The following is an 11,670-nucleotide window of genomic DNA, read 5'->3' as shown; positions in this document are numbered from 1 at the left end:
GTCAGTACTTTCACGCTTTAAACGCTGCATGCTCATACTCTCTCCCACAATTGATATATGATCCACTGTTGATCTGCACACAGCTGTTGCCACTAACAGCGCACTCGCTTACGTCACTGTCATGAGACATTCTCGCAAAAAAATCACGGTTTTAGTAACGCAGTAACGCAGCGTTCCTACGGGAAAGTAACGGTAATCTAATTACCGATTTTGCAATAGTAATCCCTTACTTTACTCGTTACTTGAAAAAAGTAATCAGATTACAGTAACGCGTTACAAGTAACGCGTTACAAGTAACGCGTTACAAGTAACGCGTTACTGCCCATCTCTGCTTCCTAGTTAAATTTACACTTTTTAATTTCCATCCATCCATCCATCTTCATCCGCTTGGTCCGGGGCCGGGTCGCAGGGGCAGCAGCCTAAGCAAAGAGGCCCAGACCTCCCTCTCCCCAGCCACCTCCTCCAGCTTATCCGGGGGAATACCAAGGCGTTCCCAGGCCAGCTGAGAGATATAATCTCTCCAGCGTGTCCTGGGTCTGCCCCGGGGCCTCCTCCCGGTGGGACATGCCTGGAACACCTCACCCAGGAGGCGCCCAGGGGGCATCCTTGTCAGATGCCCGAACCACCTCAGCTGGCTCCTTTCGATGTGGAGCAGCAGCTGCTCTACTCTGAGCCCCTCCCAGATGGCCGAACTTCTTACCCTATCTCTAAGGGAGAGGCCAGCCACCCTTCGGAGGAAGCTCATTTCTGCCGCTTGTATCCGCGATCTCGTTCTTTCGGTCACTACCCACAGCTCGTGGCCATAGGTGAGGGTAGGGACGTAGATCGACCGGTAAATTGAGAGCTTCGCTTTTATACTCAGCTCCCTCTTCACCATGACGGACCGGTGCAGCGTCCGCATTACTGCAGCTGCAGCCCCAATCCGTCTGTCGATCTCCGGCTCCCTTCTCCCATCACTCGCGAACAAGACCCCGAGATACTTGAACTCCTCCACTTGGGGCAGGAACTCATCCCCGACCCGGAGTGGGCACTCCACCCTTTTCCGGCTGAGAACCATGGCCTCGGATTTGGAGGTGCTGATCCTCATTCCCGCTGCTTCACACTCGGCTGCGAACCGTTCCAGTGCGAGCTGGAGGCCCTCACCCGATGAAGCCAACAGAACCACATCATCTGCAAAAATCAGAGATGAGATTCTGAGGCCACCAAAGTGAAAGCCCTCCGCCACTTGGCTGCGCCTAGAAATCCTGTCCATAAAAATTATGAACAGAACCGGAGACAAAGGGCAGCCCACCAGGAACGAGTCCGACTTATTGCCGGCAATGCGAACCAAGCTCTTGCAACAGTTGTATAGGGATCGAATGGCCCGTAGCAATGGGCCAGACACCCCATATTCCCGCAACACCTCCCACAGGACACCCCGAGGGACACGGTCGAATGCCTTCTCCAAGTCCACAAAACACATGTAGACTGGTTGGGCAAACTCCCATGCACCCTCAAGTATCCTGGAGAGGATAAAGAGCTGGTCCAGTGTTCCGCGACCAGGACGAAAACCGCATTGTTCCTCCTGTATCCGAGGTTCGACTAACGGACGAACTCTCCTTTCTATGCACCCTGGCATAGACTTTCCCAGGGAGGCTGAGGAGTGTGATCCCCCTGTAGTTGGAACACACCCTCCGGTCCCCTTTCTTAAAGATGGGGACCACCACCCCGGTCTGCCAGTCCACAGGTACTGCCCCTGATCTCCACGCAACATTGCAGAGGCGTGTCAACCAGGACAGCCCTACAGTGTCCAGAGCCTTCAGGAACTCGGGGCGGACCTCATCAACACCAGGGGCTCTGCCACCAAGGAGTTGTTTAACTGCCTCAGTGACCTCGCCCCCGGAAATTGGCGGGTCATTCCCCTCATCCCCAGACTCTGCTTCCTCCTCGGAAGACGTGTCAGTGGGATTAAGGAGGTCCTCGAAGTATTCCTTCCACCGCCTGACAATTTTCTCAGTCGACGTCAGCAGCGCTCTGCCAGCACTATACACAGTGCAGGTAGAGCACCGCTTTCCCCTCCTGAGACGTCTGACGGTTTGCCAGAATCTCTTCGAGGCAGTCCGAAAGTCTTTTTCCATGGCCTCTCCGAACTCCTCCCACACCCGAGTTTTTGCTTCAGCCACTGCCCGAGCCGCATTCCGCTTGGCCTGTCGATACCTGTCGGCTGCCTCCGGAGTCCCACAGGCTAACCAAGCCCGATAGGACTCCTTCTTCAGCCTGGTGGCTCCCTTCACCTCTGGTGTCCACCATTTGGTTCGGGGATTACCACCACGGCAGGCACCAACCACCTTGCGGCCGCAGCTCAATGCAGCAGCTTCGGCAATGGAGACGCTGAACATGGTCCATTCGGACTCAATGTCCCCAGTCTCCCTCGGAATGCTGTTGAAGCTCTGCCGGAGGTGTGCATTGAAGATCTCGCGGACTGGGGCCTCTGCTAGACGTTCCCAGCACACCCTCACTACGCGTTTAGGTGCACCAGGTCTGTCCAGCGTCTTCCCCCGCCACCTGATCCAACTCACCACCAGGTGGTGATCAGTTGACAGCTCAGCCCCTCTCTTTACCCGAGTGTCCAGAACATATGGTCGCAGATCTGCTGATACGATTACAAAATCGATCATCGACCTACGGCCTAGAGCGTCCTGGTGCCACGTGCACTTATGGACACTCTTATGTTCGAACAGGGTGTTCGTTATGGCCAAACTGTGATTAGCACAGAAGTCCAATAACAGAGCACCGCTCGAGTTCAGATCAGGGAGGCCGTTCCTCCCAATCACGCCCCTCCAGGTCTCGCTGTCGTTACCCACGTGAGCATTGAAGTCTCCCAGCAGGACAACAGAGTCTCCAGGTGGAGCACCCTCCAGCACCCCCCCCAGGGACTCTAAGAAGGCTGGGTACTCTGAACTGCCACTCGGCGCATAAGCGCAGATGACAGTCAGGACCCGTTCCCCGACCCTAAGGCGCAGGGAACAAACCCTCTCGTCCACCGGGAAAAACCCCAACGTACCGGCAGCAAGCCGAGGGGATATTAGGATACCCACCCCTGCCCGCCGCCTCTCACCAGGGGCAACTCCAGACTGAGACAGAGTCCAGCCCCTCTCCAGGAGACTGGTTCCAGAGCCCAAGCCATGTGTAGAGGTGAGCCCGACTATATCTAGCCGGTACCTCTCAACCTCACGCACTAACTCAGGCTCCTTCCCCACCAGAGAGGTGACATTCCATGTCCCTATTGCCAGTCTTGGCAGCCGGGGGTCAGTCCTCCAGGGCCTCCGCTCCTGGCCGCCACTCGGCACACAATGCACCCGACCCCTATGGCGCCTCCTGCGGGTGGTGGGCCTGCGGGAGGATGGGCCCATGTCTCCTCTTCGGGCTGTGCCCGGCCGGGCCCCATGGACTAAGGCCCGGCCACCAGACGCTCGCCCTCGGGCACCCTCCCCGGGCCTGGCTCCAGGGCGGGGCCCCGGTAACCCTATCCCGGGCAGGGTAAACTGTTCCCTCGGTGTCCTTTTCATAAGGGTCTTATGAATCGCTCTTTGTCTGGTCCCTCACCCAGGGCCAATTTGCCATGGAAGACCCTACCAGGGGGCAAAAGCCCCCAGACAACATAGCCCCTGGGATCCCTGTGACACACAAACCCCTCCACCACGATAAGGTAGCGATTCAAGGATTCAACTTTTTAATTTTTCATATTTATTTCCTATCTTATTCATAGCCCTTTCCTTTTTTTTTCTTTAGGTCACGAGCAGTTGTCTAAGCATTTCACTACATATCGTACTGTGTATGACTGTGTACGTGACAAATAAAAATTTGAATTTGAAACGATTTTCTCTTTGTGATGCTGACAATCAGTCACTAATGGATACTCCAGGCTCTGATCGTCTAGGTAACCCTCTGATGGAGTTATCACCGTGCAATGTGTCAAGCAGTGGCATCCTTCACGCTCACTGGCAGCTGCTTCAGAGAAAAGTTTAACTTCACACCGGCAGCTGTGATTTCACCCGTTAAAGTCGCCTAATGTCGTTGACTTTTTGTCTGTGGCCGCCACGCCACTGAAAATATTGCTTCCTGCGTGGACGCCCCTTTAGGCTTGCCGCTGTAATGAAATAACACAACTCTGAATTCTCTGGGCAGGAATTAACATATTTATTACACCGTAAAGAACAACAATACCAGAATTATACTGCAAAGTTTCACAGACTGACAGACCATAGTTTACAGCCCAAAAAAAGAAAAGAATTAAAATTAAGAAACAAAAAAAAGAAATAAAATCAACAAGAAACCACAGTTCTGACATAGTAGACTGGAAAGCTCTCTAGAGGACACTGACAGTAAGCGATGGAAAGACCGCTTAGCGTCAGCCTACCACTAACCTGTGGTTTTCATGTCTTAATTAAGTATTGCACAACAACTTCAAATTATTTGAGCTCTGTTTTTTTTCACAATAAATTTTCTCAAGAGAATGGAAAAACCCTCCCACCCCTGAAGTTCAACTCCTTCCCCCCCAAATTAATGCTACGGCCTTGCTGTTTGCTGTCGGCCCCTCCATTTCCCTATTGTTTCATGTTAAGTAGGAAATTTAAATAACGTTTCCCCCCATTGTGAAAAACAGGCATGCCTAAACTCATAGCCTCAATTTTTTTTTCTTTTCCAAGATTGACCTTTTGTATATCCCCCAGCTGACAAATCGACAAGCACTTCTGCATGTCTTAACAACAGAGAAAAAAACAATATAAAAAGAGGAGAAAAGGCGGTGGGGAAACAGGGAAGAAAAAAGAGCAAGAGAAACATTTCTTATCTGTGACCTTAGCTTGTGCCGTCGAGATGGGAATCGACAACACTTTTCTTTAAAATTAGCACAATTTTCTCAAATCTGTTCAAACAATTCAAACTCTTGATGTACTCTAGAAATGCCACAGGCATAAAGGAACATAACAAAAGTTTTTTTTTCTGTTTTTTTTTTCTCATTTCTATTTAGGTTTCATTTATTTATGAGGTCTGCATTGTTACCAAGTAGTGATATGGTTTTGCAGCTGTATGAGCTTCGACTTTGGGTTTTATATTTTCCTGTTCTCTTGTGCCCATTTGGTTTCGACTAGACCAGTATCAGCGCCGTGACTGATGCTCTTATCGTGCTGTAAGAGGTAGAGTGAGACTTGTTTGCCACCGAGGAATTTGTAGCAAAACACACATAGAGGAGGGAAAAAAAATAAAATAAAATAACAATAACGCTTCTCAAAGCATCATTGAATGATCGTGTTTCCTAACTTTTTTTTCTCTTTTTTTTCTTTTTAAACCCAGATTTTGCCCTGAAAATTATGAACACATACATTATTTGTTGTATACCTTTAAATACACTAGTGTTAAAACAGCTTGGCTGTTTCTTCACAGCTTCTGAGAATTCGCTAGTAGGGTGTCAGACACCTTTTTGGATTGTTTAACCCTTTAAAGTCAAGAATGCAAGTGTATGTTGTAGTTAGACAAGGAGGGAGAGATGAGGAAGTACAGAGGGAGCAAACTGCCCCGAAACCTTTGTGGGCCTCCACTTGTTCCTTGAGGTCAGAATTTGTAACGCGCTTCTGTGTAGCACCAAGGTGTTTGGGGTGAGTGTCGGGGTAAGTGCTCTCTTACTGCGATTGAGAGGTTTGTCTGATTTACGCTAAAGGTTTTCGACAAAACTGCGATGGATTAACCCAAATGATATAAATAAATAAATACAGTACAATGGCGTTGGTGTGAAAGCCCAGTCTCACATTTACCTCTGCGAATCAAAAACTTAACTGCTTAAAGCTGAAATGGGCACTGAATCTGACAGTTGTGTAATGAAAAAATGTGTAAAAAAAAAAAAAAGGAAAGAAATCTCGAGAATCGCTTCAAAAATGGTTTCAGAAGTTGCGTTTGTGTCACATTAGCTATTATTGCTGCAGTTAAAGTGTATCTCCGCTCTGCACGCTCATCGGGGTCAATTCACACCTTCTTATTCCACAATGTGAGACGAGTGCTCGTGGTTTCCAGAATACGGTAAAGATAAATGAATCCTTTTTCTTTTTGTTCATGGAAATATGAACAAAAGCTGGAGAAACGAATGCCTGAATGTCTGAGTGGACAAACCTCTTTTCAAAAATCGTTTAAATCAGGATTTTGGTCCTTGGTGTCAGTCTTTGGCTGTTTTTGGTGTTTTTATGTTTAACTCTTGTGTTAATACTGCGTGTTACCTGGTGCTTTGCAGTGTTAAAGCTGTCAATCGGAGTCTACACCTCTGCATTTGGAAAGTTAGTTTGTTAGAATATTTTTTTTGTATTGTTTTTTAAAAATTATTATTATAATTTTTTTGGTTGTTTTTTCAGTTTTTTCTAAAAAATAACAAATATTTAACAAACGCTCAGTAATGTGCATGCACTGTTGTAACTATTTAAACAACAACAACGGAAAAAAAAGACGTAATGGCTGCTCTTCTTAGCACGCAGAGTAAAAAAAAACAAAACTGAAAAAAAGAGAAAAAGAAAAACGGAATGGGTTTGGTGGTTTACGTTTTTCCATCTCCTCCCATCCAGAGAAAGTGAGAATAGAAGATGCTAATACTACATACAAAATGACTTGATGAGTTATGGCTCTATACCGACAACACAAGTATGCTGAAAAGAAGCATGCCGAGATAACCTCTGTGACAGTGCAAATACATTTATGTATGTCCCTTTTACAAAACATTTAGGTTAGCATTCCGCGCAACATGCTAGTTCTCAGAAAAGATCTGGGTCGGACTCAAGTAGCAGCTCTGAGATATAGCTTGTGTCTTTTCTTGAGGACGTAGGGAAGGAAAACTTATAGAACTACAAGGAATCTACCACTTATACACAGAATAGAAAAGAAGCAGCTTGGGGAAGAAAAAAAAGAAAAGATAACACTTCTTTTTTTTTTTTTTATCTCTTTTTGCACCAGCTAGAGAGAAAGAGTTATGAAGGACTTAGAGTTGTGACTGGTTGAAGTACTATGCATTGTCACAATTGTCCAACACATATACAATAAATAACCATTGGTGACACCACAGGACAGAAGTCTTAAACACCATGACATCTACAGAAAACGAGTAAGAATGTGAAGAAAGATGAAAAATGTTGTCAGAGTCGAGATAGGAGGGGAGGTTGTCTGGGGCGAGTCTATGTTTCCCGAGCCTGCTGTCGAGGTCATTTGACAGTCTTGCCAGTGGGTTGATGACTTCACTTCCTGTTTGAGAGCGTCTGTGACCCACCGAGCGATCGAGTTGTATTTGGTCCGTCCTCCAAGTGTGCAAGGTTTTTGTATCTTATCCAAGAATTCTTCCTTTTACATCAGAGAAATGGATTTGTATTTCCCAGACCACTGACCTGGATATTATTACAAGTGAGAGGGAAATAACATCAGTTGAACAGCTGGCAATCTGCTGCACATCTGCCCGTTTCGTGGCGGTCTGTGGGCCGGAGATTCAGTCCATCCCCTCTCCCCTCTCCAGGCAGCGAACATGCTTATTCATCCTTTTGTGTGTCTTTCAGGATTTTTAAATCTAATATCTCTCTTATCCCAAAGTTTTCTCTGAGACAGTTACATTCCCCGTGATATGCTGTTTGATAAATGTCTGAGGTTGACTAGTCTCGTGTACAGGAAGGAAATAACCACTGACTCCAGGATGAAAAATAAAAACGTTTGAAAAGGGCAGGTCAGATATACTTGTCTTGAGTTCACGGCTATCTCTGATCAGTCTCTTCATATTTACAGGGGAAAATAAGATAAGCTACAATGACGACAACTTTAACAACAACAGGTACAAGGACAAACAGTCAACAAGAATAGCAAGTGTAACAGTAAAAGAATGTCAACTTTTAAATTCATTCATTCAAAACAAAGAATATCTTTGTGTTTCTTTAAAGTCATGGCAAGTCAATATGACCTGATTATGGACTTCCTCCTTCTATGACTACGCTGCAAGATAGAAGTATTGCCGTCTCATTCTAGTATCTAAGCATCTTTGCAGGGCAATGTAGACAGCCACGGTAGTTGTCGGGTTGTGGGCTGGCTGTTACACCTGGGAAGCCTTTGCCTCCTACCTCTGTGTGAGTTTCTTAGCGTGGTGTGCCATCAAGGGCAGAGGAGGACGGGGTGCTAGGGGTGGATGAGCGAGGGGTGGCAGCAGGGGGGGTAGCAGCCGGACTCCCGGTCCCGCTGCTTGGGGTGCAAGCGGAGGAGCTGATGGGAGCGGGGGTCTCTGAACCCGGAACCCCTCCCTGCTGCTGGCTGGCCTGCTGCTGCTGCTGAGCCTGCAGGGTCTGACCGCACACATGGTGATGCTTCTCCCAGTCTTTATGCTGGCAGAAGGAGCCGCAGTAGCGTGCCGTGTTGCAGCCGCTGCATGTCTCACTGGCCTTGCGTCCGCAGTTCCAGCAGCTCTGACGGACAGAAAGAGACAAAGTCAAATAACTCCAAAAAGTAGCAGTCAGACAAAAACCAATTTGTAATGGTTTAATGCTCTTTTCACATGAAAATCTAATCACACATTGTAACCAAAAGTAAAGAAAATTCCACATTAAACTGGGAACTGGCAAATACAACGTGAAGATTAGCAGCAGAAAGTGGTACACCACACAGGATACCATGAAAGAAGCCTCTACTTCTATGCTTGGCGCTTAAGCCTGACCCAAACCACAGACAGATAAAAAAAAAAATCTCTTGTTACACTTAGGGCCACTTATATATCTTGGAAACCGCAAGGAGAGCATGTCAGGGCGCCTGCATAGCCAGAGGAAAGAGGAGAACAAAGTTATAAACAACCTCTGAAAGTTCTCCTCTGGGGCGCTTCTCTGTTACAAACATCGCTCCTGCAATTAATGTCACATGAACGGCAGAGTTCCCTCTCAGTTAAATGATTAAACTTTCAGGTCTCTAATGGAGATTACCAAATGCTTTTACTTATTTCCTCTCAGCTCAAATGGTAGCACCCTTCCAAGCACTGTAAAGTAGCTACTCGGGGGTAATAGGTGCTTGATTATCCTTGCCTTACTTCATTTTGCTCTTCCATATGCACTAACACATAAGGGGTGGATAATCAGGTTTTACAAAAATGTGCACTATGTAATATTTTTTCTAAAATAGTAATAAAAACCCCACAGCATCTGTATAATCCACCACAGCTTGCATCAAAAGCCAGACACAAAAAGACGATAATGACACTGATGATGAAAGACTGAGAATGTGTACATTCGCTTCTACCTCGCTGGAATCCTCCTGCTGGTTGATTATGGAGAGCGCCTCTTCGGCTGCCTGGCGCTTGGCTTCGGCCACTGTTCGCTCCATCTTGGCCCGCTCGCTGCTGATCATTTCGTGAGCCTTGCGCTCGGCCTCTGACACGGCTTTCTGCAGCTCTGACATGGCCTGCCGCTTCACCTCATTCACAGCCTCTTCTGGAAAGAGTGTGGAGACAGAGGAAGTCAAGCCTCCCGTACCTGCAATGTAGCGCGTGCATTTTTCACTGGACTGTATTTTCAGTACGAGTACACCATCGTTTTTTAAACAGGAATAACATACTCGCTGCTGCTGATTCCAAATTGCTATATGCCATTCTAAACAACCCTTTAGAATATTCACAGTCTCATTGTGCTTGTTTGTGTCTCTGTCAGGTTTTCGTTCTGCTCTCCAGTCGTTCATCCCATCTACTTCAGGAGAGAGCAGTGCTGAGTCTGAAGTTGCGTGGATGAGCAGTTTTCATATTCTGGCTAGAAGCTTTTTTTTTTTTCCTGTTATGCTTTCAGTCAGATGCTCAGCTTCTGAGGCAGCAAGACAGGCAACTGCAAGAGACCCATAAGGGCTGACTCCACAGCAATATCTCAAAATGTGGCAACAGCAGAGACTGCAACTCACTCCCACTTTAACAACCAATGGGAGTCTGCAAAACATCTCAGTAGAAAAGCTCTCTTGCGCTCTCTCCTAGCTAAAGCGCGTTCAATGAGCTGCAGGCTGAGCTCGTCTTGATGTGTGTTTAAGTCCGCAGCGCGTGCTAAACTCAACTGCACACAAATGTTTTCGCTACTCAGCTCTCCTGCTGTCTGTATTTATTCATGGGAGAATCAAACAAAGCAACAAATTACAACAAAAAAAATATATTTCTCCAACTACAGATGAATTCAATTACTCCATCAGTCCAAACATGCATGTTTTAAATGCACACTATGTCTAAACTTGCATCACTGTTTTAACACATCTAGAAGATGCAAACTAGAAAACAAAATCTGCAATGGATTATTTCACACGGCAAAGAAAACTACTTTAACTATTCATGTTTATTTTATATTTCAAGGCCAACTTTCAGCTTAGAATATTTAATATTAGTATTTTATCATTTATTTAATATCTGACAAGATTTAAGAGCACATCAAGTCTAAATGTTGTAGGCTGACAGGATAACGGGGACACTCGTCAGCTGATTTAATTAAACTATTACGATTTCGTTCAAACACTGATTAATTTCTTTTTAAGAACCTTTTAAATGTCTAAATAGGCATATTTACATCAGTGTGTGACATATTAATGTAAAGTTCAATGTTCCTGGAAGATCTTGATCTTATATATTATAATTTGGAAAAGAATATCCCGAGGATATTCTCACGAGAACACGAGCTGATTAATCGCAGGTAATCACTCACAAAACGTGCTTTTCAGCCGGAGCAATATGTTATTTTATCCTTGTTTTGAGGAATGAATAACCTTCCGCGTGGGTGTTAAGCGGTGGAATTCCTACAGAACGTCAAAGCAAAAGGAGGGCTTTTTTGTTTGCTCCCATCAAGCCTGTAACTTGACTAATTGTGTATGCAAATCAGGCAATTTATATTTAAATTATGCATTTCCATTGTGATCCCAGAGGCCCATGTGGTGAGGGGAAGTGGGAAACCGGTAGGACACCGTGCAAGGTGCTTGAATATTTATCACCAACTGTAAACATTTTGCCCATTTCAAACAGACGTATTCGCCGCTGCACTCCATTGTGTTAAAAATCCTATTTTGCAATCCTCCCCGGGTCACATTTAAATCAGTCTCTCCTAAGCCAGAATATGAATGAAATGGATAACGGAAAATACTGAGGATAAGGCAAATAGAGTGAAAAGTAAGAGGCACCTTTTATCTGACAGACAAAAGATAAAATACAGCTTTATGCCTGACAAATATGCTTCACTTTCTTAGTACATATTACACCGGCGTTAAAAATGTAAAATCTGTTTTCGATATCAGACCGACTGCATGCTTTTATAAAGACAGAAACATTTTCTCTCCACTGTGATTGAGGCGAGTTTTTAAACCAGGGTGCTTTTGTCTTTAACCTACTATGCTGCTTGAAGTCATGGAAATTGCCCCGGTGCCTTGTGATATATGCCTTGTGCATGGAATTGTGATTACACACCAAATGCCTTAGATGGAAGATCGAGCTGGTGAGGGGAAAGAGAGTACTGGAGAGGAGGCAGAGTCCCGATGGTGATACTCAATTCAATTTAAATGCATATTACTTGTTCTGAGTATCTCACACATCATGCTTGGTCAAGCAAGGGGACAATTTCTTTTCTCCAGGGGGTTTAAAAGGCAGATATACTGTATCACTGGTGGAGAATACAAAATCTC

At 45.8% G+C, this 11,670-nt stretch overlaps 1 protein-coding gene across 6 annotated transcripts in view; it reads right to left on the bottom strand.

The window, feature by feature from the left end:
• Positions 1-4,155: 4,155 nt before the first annotated feature.
• runx1t1 (RUNX1 partner transcriptional co-repressor 1) overlaps positions 4,156-11,670 on the bottom strand; it is a 64,716-nt gene continuing 57,201 nt past the window's right edge. For 4 of the 6 annotated variants that reach the window (XM_026155664.1, XM_026155663.1, XM_026155665.1 and 1 more), the window contains 2 exons: positions 9,274-9,506; positions 4,156-8,453 (listed from right to left, as the gene is read on the bottom strand). In XM_026155664.1, coding sequence (XP_026011449.1) covers positions 8,130-8,453; positions 9,274-9,506 — 557 coding nt within the window. In that variant the 3' untranslated portion in view covers positions 4,156-8,129. The remainder of the gene's footprint in view (positions 8,454-9,273; positions 9,507-11,670) is intronic. The other 2 variants (XM_026155666.1, XM_026155667.1) reach the window with 1 other exon arrangement.

This window comes from Astatotilapia calliptera, chromosome 22 (assembly GCF_900246225.1).
Source record: "Astatotilapia calliptera chromosome 22, fAstCal1.2, whole genome shotgun sequence".
Taxonomy (NCBI): Eukaryota; Metazoa; Chordata; class Actinopteri; order Cichliformes; family Cichlidae; genus Astatotilapia; species Astatotilapia calliptera.
This window is presented reverse-complemented; position numbering and strand designations above follow the sequence as displayed.